This window comes from Lipotes vexillifer, unplaced genomic scaffold, assembly GCF_000442215.2.
Source record: "Lipotes vexillifer unplaced genomic scaffold, Lipotes_vexillifer_v1.1 scaffold308, whole genome shotgun sequence".
NCBI lineage: Eukaryota > Metazoa > Chordata > Mammalia > Artiodactyla > Lipotidae > Lipotes > Lipotes vexillifer.
In genome coordinates, this window is record NW_006792985.1 from 3,302,271 (window position 1) to 3,318,834 (window position 16,564).

The 16,564-nt window shown below is 46.3% G+C and overlaps 1 protein-coding gene across 2 annotated transcripts in view; it reads right to left on the bottom strand.

The window, feature by feature from the left end:
- Positions 1–16,564, bottom strand: part of PTK2B (protein tyrosine kinase 2 beta) — a 131,341-nt gene that overhangs the window by 25,842 nt on the left and 88,935 nt on the right. For both annotated transcript variants that reach the window (XM_007466166.1, XM_007466167.1), the window contains 6 exons: positions 11,728–11,906; positions 11,098–11,185; positions 9,831–9,910; positions 927–989; positions 668–722; positions 87–227 (listed from right to left, as the gene is read on the bottom strand). In XM_007466166.1, coding sequence (XP_007466228.1) covers positions 87–227; positions 668–722; positions 927–989; positions 9,831–9,910; positions 11,098–11,185; positions 11,728–11,906 — 606 coding nt within the window. The remainder of the gene's footprint in view (positions 1–86; positions 228–667; positions 723–926; positions 990–9,830; positions 9,911–11,097; positions 11,186–11,727; positions 11,907–16,564) is intronic.

Consider the following 16,564-nt stretch of genomic DNA (forward strand, 5'->3'; position numbering starts at 1 on the left):
CCACACACCAAGTTGCCTTCATGGCCCCCTTGCCTGAGAGGCCTGGAATTCAGGTCAGGGAGAGAATAAAGAGAGCATGGCATTACAATGAGTTCACAGCGAAAGGTCTCCTGGTCGATGTTGGCAAAGCCTGCGAGGGTGTTGAAGAACTTCATGACGCACTCCTCCTCCCGGAGCGAGGCATACTGCTGGAACGTCTGCTGGATCATCTTTCGGAATTGCTTGGGCTGGGGGAGAGGGGCAGGGGTGAGCGGGGCCTGATTCCTTCCCTTACGATCTCATCGCAAGCCTGCCTGCTGCTGTAGGATGGTCCCCAGGCCTCTGCCACGAGGGCAGCGGTGATGTCTTACCTAAAGTGCACATCTGTTGTCTCAAGGGAGCTCACCATGGCCCTGGGGGGGAGGCAGGGGAGATGGCATCCCCGGTGCTCAGGCCACGAAGCTAACTGGCCTCTGATGTGGAACTAGAGCCGTGTTTCCTGATTCCCAGCCACAGAAAGGGCCCTTGGATGCATGGAGCGGTCCTGTGTCCAGATGGCCCAAGGCAGTGCAGACCCCTGGCTTCCCCGACTACCCCCAGCCCCATCCCTGTAGCTCTAGTCCTAGCGGGGACACAGAGGAGACACACAGGGAGTCTTTCTGAGCTCCTCACCCACTGGTTTCCTCACCTTCAAGTTCTCCTGCATCTGCTTTGGGAAAAACAGGTCCAGCCCCACTTCTTTCCTGAAAGAAGGGGGAGAAAAGCAGCATTTGACTCCCCTTCATCTCCAACCCAGGACTTCTGGCCAGTCAGGGAAAGGCGGGAGGACCAGGGAGACAGGTCCTTCCTGGCTGTGGTCTGGGGATGAGGGGGCGTATGGGGCGGCAGAAAGAGCAGGGCAGCAGCACAGGAAGGAAGGAGAGGCTGGGGCCAGTCCCAGGACTTACTCCAGGAGCTCGAAGTTGGACTTTTTGTCCAGTGCGTTGTGGGGCATGTCCTTGAAGAACCGCCTGGAGAGAGAGAAGCCACGGAGAGGCTGATGGCTGGGGAATGGGGCCATCGGAGCCGGGTCACCCAATGCCCACACGTTGGCCTAGAAGCCCCCTCCCCTGTTCCATTGGGAACCACTGGGAGGGAAAAGTTAGGAGAGTCGAAAAATTCGTTATTTAGAAAACCATGAAGAAAAGGAAAACCCACAGATTTCCTTCCTAGAAAAGACTCCAGCTGTGCTCTGGGGGGCCCAGCTCTGGGACAACACAGTTGTTGGGCAGAGGAGGAAGATGGTGCTCCTACCAGTGGCCTCTAAAAATAAACGACCCAAGGCTGCCAACACTTGACCTACCAGCTAAGGAACACCTACCTCCACCTTTAGGCTTTGGGTTCCCTTTGTGATTTCCTTTTCCCTCATTTGCCATCTCTGTATATGTGTGTATGTAAATAATTGTTAAATGTATTAACAGTACACAGGAAAACTTTAGAATTTATGGAACAGAAGATGAAAATAAAAATAATCCATAATCCTACCACCAGGGGTGACATCTATTAATTTGTTTTACATATTCTTTAAGTCCCATTTTCTCTTAAAATGTATGTCTTGATGAAGATTTTTTTATGTATTATGTATTTATAACAATTAAGTGGAGATCAAATAGCCAATGTCCCCATTTGTGTTATCCTCCCTTCCCTGCTTGGATCACTGTGTCTAGTAATTTCTTCAACTGTTGCAGACATTGTCCCACTCTTGATTGTACATTAGAGTAACTCAGTGTTACTTTAACCAGGGTGTCCTTGTGCACATCTGGGAATAGTTTTAAGCTACAGATACCATAAGCAGAGAGGGGCAAGCAACTTATGATTCAAAAGCAATAAATTTACATAATTCACAGTGTTTAGAAAAGAGTAAGGTTAGATCCTCACCTCGTACTTTATTCTAAATATTTATTCTAGACGGATTAAAGGGGAAAATGTTAATAATGAAACTATTTTAAAACTAGAAGAAAAGCTAGGGAGATATTCCCAAATCATGGGATTGAGAAGAATATCTAAAGCATGAAATCATAGAAGAGATCTCCAATAAAAACTGAAAACATGTAGTGCTATGTCCTTAGCAATTTTTAATAAATGGTATTTTTGAATATATTGTCAATCAAGATAAGTAGTTATCTTTTAATAATTATGGTCTCAGTTTTAGAGAAAAAAATGCATTGGAAAAAACGTGACTGGATCTACCCTGCTAATGGAGGTTATCTCTGGTTAATGAAATTTCAAATGATTTTAGTCATTTTTTCCTCCTTTCTACACGTTCCAAATACTCCACATTGAACAGGTATTACCCTTTTTACCTGAAAAAAATTTAAGGCAGTGAGATTAGTCAAACCATCATAATGCACGAGTTTTCTGAGTTCACTCCCTGCTGAGATGGCCTCCTCCATGGCTACACGTTTCCCCTATGTAGAAAGTTCTTCCGTTTCCTGTCCTCTCAATTAGGCCCCTGGAGCTATGGAGACTAACTTTAATCCTTTCTTAGATGCCATATACTTGAAGGCACTTCTTTTATCATCACTTCTCTCTTCATTATGGTCCGCTCTCTTCTTATAGTCCCCAACACACACACACATACACACACGCGCGCGCGCACACACACACACATGCACACACGCGCGCACATGCACACGCACGCGCACACACACACACACACACACACACACACCAGGGCATTGTCCTCAATTACTTCAACCGCTTCACTCAGATGACAAAAAGTGATGCAAAGTAAGAATGAGAAAGAAAAATTGGCTCTGTGGTGAGAGGGGCACAGGAAGACAAGTGGTTCTTTCCAGTTGGGGCAGGGCCAGTTATTTCAAATGCCCGCAGTTGGAATGGAGGGAAAGCAAAAGATAAAAGGTTTCACATAAAATTTCTCTTATAGAATCAAAGACGAGTACATTAAAATGAGTTTCAAGGAGTAATCATATTTAATGACAGCTCAGTAAATATTGTTGAATTATATTTCACAATATTGAAATGTATTTCTAGTCTATCTCCTTCTAAGAAAAGATGCAAGGATACAGTTTTTGGGTTTTTTTTTCGCTTTTTGTTGCTGTTGTTCTTTTTTGGGTTTTTTTTTTTTTTTTGGCTGCGCTGTGGGGCATGCAGCATCTAAGTTCCCCGACCAGGGATGGAACCCGTGCCCCCTGCATTGGGAGCCCAGAGTCTTAACCACTGGACCGCCAGGGAAGTCCCTAAGATACAGTTTTGAAACATATTTAAACAAAATAGAGTTAGAAAGAAACCAGGCAATGAGGTGAATGAGATAAAAAATGTGCCAATCTGTGGCTTGGGCTGGTTGTCCTGGCAGCCAGGGTAGTGGACAGAAAACCTCACCAAGTGCTTAGCTCATCAGGAGATAATATTAATCATAAAACAAGGACTGCATTTCTTAAATTAAAAAGTGTGAAAAACCACTGATTGAAAGAAAACTAATAGTCGTAACACTCATTCTACCAAAAAAATGTGAAGCCAATTTCATGGTTTTTTTCCTCCTGCTGCAATTTTGGTAAATACCAATCGTATAACATTAAAGCACAATTCAGTAAATGTGAGAGTAGGAGGGCCTGACTAAATGTGGTCTGAGTGTATGACCTTCCAATGGTCTAATTCAGTGGTTTTCAACCAGAGGCAATTTTGCACCCTCTCCCCAGCCTGGAAACATTTGTCAATGTCTGGAGATCTTTTTTTAGTCACAGCTGGTTGGGATGAGGGGTGATCCTACCAGCATCTAGTGTGTAAAAGCCGGGGATGCAGCTTAATATACTACAATGCATAGGATGGCCCCTACCACAAGGAATTATCCAGCCCCAAATGTCCCTCTTGCTGAGGCTGGGAACCCCTGGGAACCTGATCCAAGGGGAGAACTTGGGAAACTAGAAAGAGTGGCTCTTCCCTAACCCCACTTCTTGCTACCGGGTGCCTGACAGAGCGGGACTGCAGATGCTGGAGGAGTGTTCTAGCTGAGTAAGGGGAGATCTGCACTCTGGAAATCAGACAGCAGGTGAGCAGGGATGACATTCAGTTATAGGGCACGAGGAACTTATCCAGGGCTCTTCCCTGGATGGAAGATCGTTTTCCTCCTACTTCCACCTGAAGGCACTTGCAGTTAAGATCCAAAATTTCCAGTCAATCATGGCAGCTTTAGAAAGTTTTCTGAGCCAGTGTTCCCTGCGGCTCTCCGCATTCATAGGAAACCTCAGAGCGCGCCTGTGCAGCTTCCACAACAGGCAGCACGGCCACCCGCATTTCCTCCTGGGTTGAGTGAGCTGCAAAATGTACTCCCAGGTAACTGAAAGAATTGGCTTGCTGCACGCAGTTATGTGATTCTAACAGGTTAAATGTTAGCACGTGTCCACCAGAGAAGAGGAATTGAGATCTTTCAGGGTTATCCATTCATTCAAATACATACTGTGCTCTCATCGTGTGCCAGGTGAAGGCGGCACCAACTCTGAGTTCCAAGGTTTGATAGATTTCAGACTAGTGAATGTGAATCACTCGGTGCCTGCCGCATAAGTACGGCAGATCCCTGCAGGGTAGGACGGGCGGGGTGGGCACAGGGAAGGGGAAGGTTTCAAGGTGGAGAGACCCTTGAGGCTGCTCTGCAGGAAGAGCCCAGGGCCACCCTGCTTATTGCCATATTTCACAGGTGTCCTCTGAGGTTTTCTATGAATGTAGAGTGCAAGCGGGCAACCCTGGCTCAGTGCATTTTCTAAAGCTGCCAGAACAAAGAAGAGTTTATCAGGCTGAAAAGGGGTACTAGGCGAGTATTCCAGACAGAGCGGATGCACTACCCACTCAGGGGGTGACATCTGCTTCCCAGTCCCAGGTGACAGCGGTCTGTTAATGTCACTCCTGGTTTACAATAACGAATGAATGAACGAATGAGTTGAGACTAGGGATGGATGAAAGAATTCTGAGGACTGGGGTATTTAAATAAGCCTTAGTAAAAAAAAAAAAAAAAATTGGGGTTGGCTAAATGGAAAGGTGAACAAATTTGGAAATGAACACCGAGGAATTAAAAAGCATGAAAAATAACAGCAGTTTTAGAATGATTAAGGAGGTGGTGAGTGGAAAAATTTGTTATTAGGAAAAAGGAAGATAACACATCTACACCATCCCAATCTCTAGAAATCCAGCTTACTGCCTATATCACTGATGGCCCTTCTCTCATGCACTAAAGATCATGTATTGTGTAACTTTTGACAAAGGTGCCCAGTCACTCAAGTGTGCTGTGATCTGTGTCCCTAATTTTTTTTTTTTTTTTGCGGTACGCGGGCCTCTCACTGCTGTGACCTCTCCCGTTTGCGGAGCACAGGCTCCGGATGCGCAGGCTCAGCGGCCATTGGCTCACGGGCCCAGCCGCTCCGCGGCATGTGGGATCTTCCCGGACCGGGGCACGAACCCGCGTCCCCTGCATCGGCAGGCGGACTCTCAACCACTGTGCCACCAGGGAAGCCCTCCCTAATGTTTGGAGCGGTTAAACATCACTGAGATGTCCGGTAGAAGCAGTCACCACCCCTCATCAGATGGACCCTCTCGCCTGAGACTCATCTTCCCAATCTTCTGTGCTGAGCCCCGTCTCAGCTGCTGTCAGCGATCCCCAACCTGCCCCGACTGCCATCCTTGAATGAGGATGCACCTGTTCGGAGTACCCTCTAGTGCCTGGCTGGTTCCCCGCAGCCTGGTCCGCCACTGTGACTGGCAAACATCAGGTGGACAGCAGGGCCTCTGGGCAGGCACAGGCCCCTGACTGATACTCAGGTAAGGACAGCAGAAAGTAAAGAAAAACAATACAAGTATTAACTTATCACGAACATTTATAAATCAACTATGAGATAAAATGCCTTTTGAAACAAGCTGAGTGTTCTTTCTCTAATCTTTACTTATTATCCGTTACTAGCTAACTACTGTTGGGTTACACATTCGCTCTGAGTTTTTAGGTCAGAGTGTTCTGGAGCTCTGCTGGGAGTGGACAATAGTCCTGGATGTCTCTGGGGGAGGCTATTTGGTTCCTCAGACTGGGAGGGTACTCCAGCATGTGGGCCATGAATTTCACACTTTAATTCATAGGGGGATATTTAGAGAAAATATTTGGCATTTATAAAGCACTTCCAGTAAGGGGCTTCCCTGGTGGCGCAGTGGTTGAGAGTCTGCCTGCCAATGCAGGGGACAAGGGTTCGTGCCCCGGTCCGGGAAGATCCCTCATGCCGCGGAGCGGCTGGGCCCGTGAGCCATGGTTGCTGAGCCTGCGCGTCCGGAGCCTGTGCTCTGCAACGGGAGAGGCCACAACAGTGAGAGGCCCGCGTACTGCAAAAAAAATAAAAATAAAATAAAGCACTTCCTGTAAATCAGCAAAAAAAATTAATTAAGTATGATTCTAACTATATGACATCCTGGAAAGGGCCAAATATGACGACAGTAAAAGATGAGTGGTTTTCAGGGGTTGGGAGGGGAGGGAGGAATAGGTGGAGCACAGGGGAGTTTTAGGGCAGTGAAACTGTTCTTTAAGATACCATAATGGCAGATACATTGTCACTGTACACTTGTCAAAACCCATAGAATGTACAATACCAGGAGTGAACCCTAGGGTAAACTATGGGCTTTGAGTAATCATTATGTGCAAATGTAGGTTCATCAGTTGTAACGAATGAACCATGCTGGTGGCGGATGTTGATGGGGACAGGGGTTTATGGGAAATCTCTGTACCCTCCACTCAATTTTGCTGTGAACCTAAAACTGTTCTAAAAAATAAAGTCAACTAGAGTAAATAAACAACAAAATAAAGGTAAAGAGAAAAAATTAATTAGTACAAATGATGAATTACTAGTGAATACCTCTGTCTCTATCACTGTTCTAACTACTTTAAATATGTTAACTCATTTATTCCTCATAACAAGCCTGTAGGGTTGCTACCATTATCTTCCTTCCTATTTTACAGATGAAGGAACTGAGGCACAGAGAGATGAAGTAACTTGCCCAGTAAGTGGAAGACCCAGGATGCAAACTGAGGCAGCCCAGCTTCAGACCCTTTGCTCTTCATCATTATGCCCAATGGCTCCTCGCTATGAATTGAGTCCATTGAGGATTCATCTTGGTAATCTCATATCTTGTGCATATACCATACTTCTTTCTTAAGCTAGGAAAGAATACATTTTTTTTTTTTTTTTTCTGGAGACACCATATTATCGGTAGGCAGGTGACACGACAATGTTAACAGGACTTTTCCCCATAATCTGTAGGTAGACTGCACTCTGGAACCTTTTCAGGAAAAAAATCACAGCCTTGGAAAATTCTGCATTATGGCCTGATTTTCAGAAATGTATCTGTCTCTCTTGCTTAGAAATAGTCATAACCTGACTTTAAAATAGTCCATGATAATGGATAGCTTTGTATTCAGCTTTAAAAATTATAGGCTTGAAAATCTATGAAGTTTACAAAATAGGTGTTTTCCATATCCTTTCCCGAATATACAAGTTGTATCTCAAAGGTCAGCCCATAAGAATAGGAACATTTATCTGACTCTGCTCATCAGGCTAGGGGAGATGTGAAATAATACATCCCTGTCGTAAAACAAGCATGGGTTTTGGAATAATCCTGAGTTGATAAGATAGCCAACACCAAGAGACTTATCCACTCCTTATAAGACTATAAATGGAGCCAGGTCAGTTGGCGCACTTTGTCCTCCAGTGTATTTAGCCCAGTGCCCGGTGCTAAATAATAATAGTCCTTATTATTACAACCAATAATAGTTTGGGAGTGATTCGAGGAAAGAAGAACATGAGCTAGAATGTTCATGGGTCTCCTCTGTGCTGCTATTTTACTACTAAGTGATGATATTTTGATAGTGACTTCAGTGATCAGAGTCTCAAAGTGACACTGGAGCTCTGGGTATGAGATCCACAAACGAAAAGGTAAAGGTGGGCTTTTCTGAGTTGTCTAATTTCAGAGAAGATAGGCGTGTGTAAGCTGCAATGCTGTGATGGTCTTGGAAGGCAAAAATGGCACATGTAATAAGGTAATCTTCACGGAGAGCCCCCGAACCAGCAGCACGCAACTCCCAGGACCACTGCCAACTGCGGCAAGGTAGTCTGTCTTTCCAACTGGCATCAGGGGTGCAGACTTCCTCTGTGCAGGGAACCCTTGTGTCCCTGGCTTGTTGAGACAGCCACCAAGTAGGAAAGCAAGGAGGAGCCCTCTGAGGCTGTCCTTGACCTATTCTGTCACAGATGCCAACAGTTTCAGAAGCCCCCCCTTCCCATCCCACGGCCCTCCCTGGGGAACCCCTCAGCACTCTCTCTGAGATCAAGGATGGGAGCCAGAATTCCTCAATGCCCCCCAACTCAGCCGAAGCAGCAGCAGAGTCCTATTCTCTATACCTTTAAGGTCACAGATAGGGCAAGACTCACCCTGGAACCGTCACCTCATACGAGGCTAACTGTCTCTAAATCGTCTGGAAGACTTGTCAAAAATGCATGTCCTGGGACTTCCCTGGTGGCGCAGTGGTTAAGAATCCGCCTGCCAATGCAGGGGACACAGGTTCGAGCCCTGCTCCTGGAAGATCCCAAATGCCATGGAGCAACTAAGCCCGTGCACCACAACTACTGAGCCTGCGCTCTAGAGCCCGCGAGCCACAACTACTGAAGCCCGTGTGCCTAGAGCCTGTGTTCCTCAACAAGAGGAGCCACCACAACGAAAAGCCCGCACACAGCAATGAAGACCCGACGCAGCCAAATAAATAAATAAATGAATGAATCAATAAATTAATTAAATAAATAAATTTTTAAAAAAAGCATGTCCCAAAGTCCCACCCACATCTAGTAAACCAGAGTTTCCAAGGGTGGGGTTAGGGAATCTCTAACTTAATGAGCTCCCAGGTGATTATGATTTGCAACCAGATTTCAGAACCACTGTTCTAGGACAGACAAGGGGTACAGAAAGGTGATGAGAGGGCAGAATGGGTCATGGATCCTGGTGGATGGTGAAAGTGAATGGTGCTGCTTTGGCTGAGAAAGTGCTAGAGCACGGTCTTAACATCCTCCTCCTCTGCCCCCAGTGCTCCCAACGGCCAAGAATAAGGTTTGTTCCTTAGACTGTCATTCAAAGTCTTCCACCGTCGACCCCAACTCACCTCCCTAAGCTCATCTCCCACGGTCCTCCAGTCTGCTCTTTTCCTTCCACTGGTCCCTGAGCCCAGAATGCACCCCCCCCCACACACACCTCCCAGTTCCCCCCAGTATCTACCAATGGAAATCGTTCTCTTGCTTCCTGGACCAGTTCACATTCCCTCTTCCTGATGTGCTCGGGCAGGATTACTGGCTCCTATATGTATGTCTATGCGGTGCTTATTTCATTCTGCTGTATTATGATCAATTGTAGACACACTTGTCACCTCCCAAACACTGTAAGTTTACGGGCCTCCCCGGATGATTTACTAACTTTGTCCATATCTCTTAGCACCTACTGGAGCTGGGGGTGCAGCAGTGAACAATACAGATGGAATCCCAGCGTTCGAATGTCTCCCAGAAACTTGCCTAGTGCTCCAAGAAACATTTACTGGATCACTTGGATGGCAGCCAAAGGAAGATAGGGGACACGAACCAGAGAGGGAGCTGGCACTTCTCTCCCGAGGACCAGACGCTGAGCACCTCGGGGCCTTACCCTCTGTCGGCCACAACTCGTCCCTTTCCAGCTCTCACATACCCACTCTTGCTTCCCACGCTGGAGGAAAGTCCAAGCTGGCCAAGAGCCCAGTACAGGAGGGGAGGTGCAGGCACCCACTCTGGAGAGGCCTTGAGGCCACATACCTGAGCTCCAGGCAGCCCAGCTGCAGGGCCATGCCCTCGCTGACCTTGCTGGCATAGCGTTGCATGTAGTCATTGCGGAGCTGGCAGGGAGAAAGGCCAAAGTTCAGACTCCCGCCCTCGTTCCCTGTTTCCCTGAGATGAGCAGGGTCCCAGGAGATGGTGGGTGCTTTGATCACCATCCTGCCGCCCTGAGCTATCTCTCGCCCCCTCCCCCAGCTATGCACAAATGCGTAGCAGGAGATGAAGGGCAGGAGGGGAGGCTCAGGAAGAGCCCTGGGCAGTGGTGATCCCGTCAGGCTGAGGCCCTCGAGTTTCTGAAGCACTTTCACGGCACATTCTTCCATGGATCCACGAGGCAGGAAGTTCAGGCTCCCCTCCCCCACTCCTCATTTTGGAGATAAGGATGCTGGGAATTTGGGGAGGACTCAGTAATTTATCCAAAGCCTTGTTGGTAAGTGGTGACAGATGTCGTCCACTGTAGAAGAAAAGTCTGGCTTGGTCTCTAGTGAACCGGGAGGGAGGTGTAGGAGGGGGTTAAGGCCAGGCAGGAAACAACGATGGCAACTCCCTGTACCCGGCAGTCACTCCCTGCCGGGTCCCGTCCTGGGCACGTCACGTGCATTATAGCCAGGGGTGTGGTGAGCAGCTCTAAACAGCTCATGGAAGCCAGTTATTAAGTTTTCCAAAATTTCGCGAGCTGGTTGAAATACTGGTACTTAGAAACAGACCATGATGGGAGTGTTTACACCATGGAGATTGGCAAGTGCTACAAATCAGAGAGCTGGTTTACCAGCACCAGCTAATGCTATCATTAGGTCTTCACATGAACCCTGTAAAGTAGGTATTCTTACTATCATCCCGATTTTACAGAAGAAGAAACAGCCTCGTGCAGGTAAACTAAGTCCCGAGGGATACCAGGTTAGGAAGCGGTAGAGCTGGCTAGATACCAGGTGTGTCAGACGGCTGAGCCTGCGTGCTAAGACTGTTGCCTCCTCTTTGGACCTGCTCTGCCCGCTTCCCCAGCCAGGTCTCCTGGGCACTAGGAAAAGCCACTAGGAAAGTCCAAGAGGAGCTGTGCCCATGGGGGTGGGGTTAGCCAACCCTTAGCTGTGAGGGAAGCAGGGTTGGACAGCTGACCAGGGACCAAGGAATGTCCCCGAGAGAGGTTTCCTGGAATGGGACCTCCAAAATCTAAGCTTTGTCTTTCCATCTTCCCAGGAGAGGATGGTCATATGACCATGGGGACCACAAGATAAAATGCTTTTACCTGTTGGTAAAAATAAAGCAGTGTGGTCCTGTCTTCTTTCAGGCTCTCCATGAAGTCCTCTGGTAGGTAGCGGATTTGAAGGTCATACCTGGGACAGGAAATTCAGACTCTCTGGTTGACACAGGGAAGCTGGTCATGCCGGGAGCTGCCCGTGGAGCTCCTGGCCTCCCACTCGGGACTTGCCTCCCTTTCCTTCCTCTGTGGTTGGCTGGAGGACCATGAAGGACAGAGGGGTGGCTGGCCAGCACATGGCGGTCAGTGCTAGCTCTGACTCTCCACCTTCTCCCTCTGAGGGCAGCTGTTTACCTTCGGTTCACAGACCAGCCCTTGTGGCCTGGCTCCCCCTCTTCCCTGCACTTCTGTTCTTCCTTCTCCAGAGTGCCAACGGCATCCTGTTTAGGGCCGTGCCTAGATATCTGTCTTGGGATGGGGATGTGCTGTGAGCCCATATTAGCTCTTAGCAAACAGATGCATTGGACGCTGCAGAAGGACCAACCTAAAATGCCACTGCGATGTTCTAGAATACTCTCAGAGGTTGGGAAGTGCTCCAAGAAAGGACCTCCCAGGGTCTCCTCTCACTCCGCACTTACCGCCCCCCCCGCATTTGAGAGCACGGGGCTCCTCTCCTACCTCCACTCCGCTTCCATGTGTAGACACTCGTACTTGTCCTGCACCTCGCCCACCGTCATCTGCGGGTGCAGCCAGTGGATCTCATCCGACTTCATGTGCTTCAGCCTCAGCCCGTAGCAGTCCGCCAGCTGGATGTTGGGCCCGATCCGCCCGCTCAGCAGGATGGAGGTGATGACCTCCTACAGAGGAGAAGAGAGGGGGCATGACTCAGCGGTGCCCCTGCTAGGCCCCCACAGTGCTCATGCAGGCCCTGGAGGTGTGATTCTCTAGGGTGGGATTCTGACTTAACGTTGTATTCATCACTGACTCGCTAGCACTTAGTGCAAGGCGTGGTACACAGTAGGCTCTACGTGATGAATGGACAAGTTGGCAAAATGACACAGAGATGGAGGAACTGAGAGGAGACAGGAGAAGCCAAGGGGAAAACACAGTGAGGCAAAGAACATGGGTTCTGTGCTTCTGTATTTCATTCCAACCAAACCAATCAAACCCAGCATCCGCTGTGTCAGGAGGACCCTCTGAATGGTTCCCAATTCAGCCAGCATTACTGAACGTCTGCAGTAGGCACTTCTGGGCACCGTGCATGCATTGTTTCATTGAGTCTGTGCAACACAGGGGAGCAGGTGTCACATCCCCATTTGGCAGATGAGGAAACTGAGGGAGGTCACACAGCTCGTGGAATTAAGCTGGGATTTTGAACCCTGAGCCACTGGACTCTGAGGACTTGTAGTAGACCAAGCTGCTTAATGGGAAGGTGGGCTGGGCAAGATAGAAGGACAGGACTTGCATTAAGGATTAAATGGCACAATTCCCACACAAGAAGCATGGCCACTGGAAATAGAGTGTTGACAAGAAATTAGGTGCTCTCCTTATTCCTGCTTTCTTGACCAGAAGCCAACCTGCCCCACAACCTGATGCCATAGCTTCCTGGCCTAGAGCCGGAGCTGGATTAAGAGGGGGTCCATTGGCAGCTGCCTGGAAACCCATCATCTCTAAGGTCCTGTCTAGTTCTGAAATCACATTGGTTTCACTTTAACTCAGGTTTCTCATGTGGTTCCATGCGTAACTGGTGAATCAAGCCCACTCCTGATGGAGCAAAAAGTACCCTCAAAGGCAAATTAAAAAACTCACAAGCACTGTCTGATCTCTGTTGAGTATCTTTGCAACACATGCCACCTAGCCTATATACAACCAGCCCGAAGGCAGAACAAGGCAGGGTGGGCTGCTGTCTGATCAGGAAGAACAGTGACCCCGGATTATTTAAATTTTATGTTTTTGTGACATCTCCCAAGAAGTTGTCTAATGTAGTAAATCAAATATAATCAGTTCCTTAACTGGAACAAAAAGAAAGGTATATACCATTTTTCTTAGAAGAAAATCAGTTTCTTCTTATTTTCACTAATAAAATGTCCAACTAGTATTTAGAGCAGCAAATTGTTCTTCAGCCTGTGCACTCACATGTGTCTAAGTCCAGTTCTGCCTCCTGTCAGCCCTCTTGAACTCTATGGAGTTGTGAAGCTAAAAGACGCTAAGCTTGAAAAATCCCTTCCCCATTAGGAAAGCCAATGCCCATCAGAGAAGTCAAGTATTTCTCTGAGATGGAAACTGAGGCACAAAATGCAGATGTTAGCTGCGGTAGCAAATCAGCACAGGAATCAGAGCTTCGGTCCTGGAATGAGGGAGAAGGCTGTGATCAGTGGTACCTACAGTGAGAGGGACACAGACAACAGGAAGAGTTCAAGACTGTGAAGTTGACCGTTTTGTCATTATTTCCACCCATTTCTCTTGCCACTCACCCTCTGTACTTCTCTGTCCACTTGGCCATCCAGAGCCCCCATGGCAGTTCCGTATAGACTCCCAAACTGGAGTCCCAGGCTCTGGTGTTTTTAAACTTAGAGACTTCCCTACCCAAGTTGAAACTTATATAACTAAAGTCTAATTTCCCCAGAACCGGGACCCCTGTGATTATTGAAAGTTTCCAATATATATGAAGAAAACAGAAGTCAGTAGAACAGTATAACAACCCCCCATGTACACATCGCCCAGCTTCAACAATTACAGTCCTTCTTTTACGGTGAAATTTATTTTAATTTAAACACGCAAATTTTAGCTATACAGTTGGACACATGAATACACCTGTGCAACCCACATACCAATTAAGAGATTTCCAGATCCCCAGAAAGTTCCCTCATATCCCTTTTCAGTCAAACTTCATGCACACTCCCACCTCCAATTCTAGGCAATGATTTCTTCCTCCCACTTTTACTTAGTTTCGCCTGTTGTAGAACTTCATATAAATGGAATCATTTAGTATATATTATTCATTCCCCTGTTGCTAAATACCTGGGCTCTTTCTCATTTTTGGCTATGGTAAATAAAATTACTGTGAACATTAATGTACGAGTCTTTTTGTATATGTATGTTGTCATTTCCTTTGGACAAATACCTAGGAGAGGAATGACTAGGTCAAAGGTAGATAAATGTTTAACTTTATAAGAAATTGCCAAGATTATTCTATTTTGTATTTCCACTGTGATATATGAGATTTCCATTACACCACCACCTTACCAACATTTGGTGTTATATATGTCTTTTTAATATTAGCCATTTTAGTGGGTATGCACAGAATCTCATTGAGCTTTTAATTTGCATCTTCCTGGTGCCTAACAATATTGAGCACTTTTTCATCTGCTTATTGACCATTAATATGTCTTCCTTTGTGAAGCACTTGCTTAACTTCTTTGCCCACTTTGTGTTTGGGTGTGAGTGTGTGTGTGTGTGTGTGTTTATTGAAGTAGGAGATCCTTATACATTCTAGCTAAAAGTACTTTGTATACGTTTTACGAACATCTTCTCTAGGTCCGTACTGTGCCTGTTATTTATTTCCTTAACTGCATCTTTTGATAAAGTCTCACTTATCAAAATGTTCTTTTATGGTTAGTGCTTTTTGCATCCTGTCTAAGAAATCTTTGCCTGCCTCCAAATCATGAAGATATTCTCTTTTCTTTTATAAGCTCCATAGTTTTAACTTTCACCTTTAGCTCTGTGATTGATCTTGAATTAACTTTTGTGTATGGTGTGAGGTAGGGGCCAAAATACATTTTTTTTCTCATAAAGATCTATGGTTATTCAACATTGGTTGTTGACCTTCATTTCCCAATTGAATTATTTTGTTGTTTTTGTCAAAATCAATTGGCCATATAAGTTTAGGTCTATTTCTGGACTCTCAGTTCTGTTCTATTGATCTGTGTCTGCACTATGCCAGCACCACGCTGCCTGCATTACTGTAGCTTTCGAGGAGATCTTGAAGTCAAACAGCGTCAGCCTTCCACCATTTCCTCCCCAAGATTATTGTGCTATTCTGGGTCTCTGCATTTCCATATACATTTTTGAATCAGTTTGTCACTTTCTATTTAAAATGTTTGCTGAATTATGATTGAGACTGTGTTACATCTATAGCCTAGCGAGGGAGAATTGGCATCTTAACAGCACTGAGTCTTCCAATCCTCACACATGGTATATCTTTCCACTTATTTTGCTCGTCTTTAATGTTTGTCAGCAATGATTTGTAGTTTCTAGTGTATACGTTGTACAGGTCTTTTGTTAAATTTGTTCCTAATTTATTCTTTTGTTAAATTTATTTGACACTTCTGTAAATGAAAATTAAATTAAATTTTCTATTTTGGTATTCACCCTCTCTGTGGCTCCCTGTTTTCCAGGACTTTCCTCAATCTTCTGGCTACTCTGCCAGCCCCAAGTTCTATCCTCTTACACCTCAAACCTGTAAGGCTGCTGCTTTCTGCCCCTCTAGCCCCTCCCAGATTGGAAAGTGCCATTAGGCAAAAGCCACAAATTTGCAGATTTCGTTCTTTTCAGTTCAGCTCTCAAGAGCAGATTTTTCCTTCTGCTTTGCTGTGGTCTCTCTCCAGAATCTTCAAGAGAATTTGGTTTTTTATTTTGTCCAGATTTTATCATTATTCTATGTGGGAAGATTAGTCCAGCCAAGCTACACCATTTTTTGAAATCTATGTGGTATGTTAATGAACAAATCTGTCTTCTCTGCAGATGGGAGAGGGTTGGGGAGCAGAGAGCTCCCTTCCAGTCACAGGCAGCCATCATGCAACACAGCAATAGCCAGAAGTACAAGCCCTGGTGTCAAACTCCTACAAGTGCTCCATCCACCCGCCACCACATAGCTAGTTTTCCTTGGACAACATATTTAAGCTCTCTGCATTCAGTTTTCTCATCTGTGACATGGAGGAAATAGCAGTGTCTATTTTGAACGGTCTTATGAGGATTAAATTAGATAAAACCCCTTAAGACAGAACTTGGCACAAGGTAAATACTCAAAAAACCTTAGCATTATTTTAACACAGCAATCTCTTATAGATTCTGGTGCTTTTGTAAAAACAAAGAAAGATTGGAAATACAAAGCAAAACTCTGCTTTCCTCTTCTGCTACCTTTTAATCTCCTTCTCTTTTTTCCTTCCCTTGGAGGTGGTGGTTTGCCCAGGGGTCAAATTAGTGAGGCTGAGGGGTTGGCAGTGGCCGCAGAGCCAGGAGCGGATCAAAGGAGGAGGTGGGGCCGGGGTGGAGAGGTCTGGAGTGGTTAGGAAATTGGTTACATACAGGTGGATTGAGCAAAGGAGTCAATATATTGAGGATAATGGGAAATAGGTTTCTTACTGTTGGAGAAAGTATTTGAAATATAGAGAAAGGAAGAATAGAGAGGAACCTCAGGTGAGGAACTGGAATTAAAAGCATTGGTGAGAGCTCCTGGTGAGAGAGAGAGAGAGAGAGAGAGAGAGAGAGAGAGAGAGAGAGAGAGAGGTGTGTA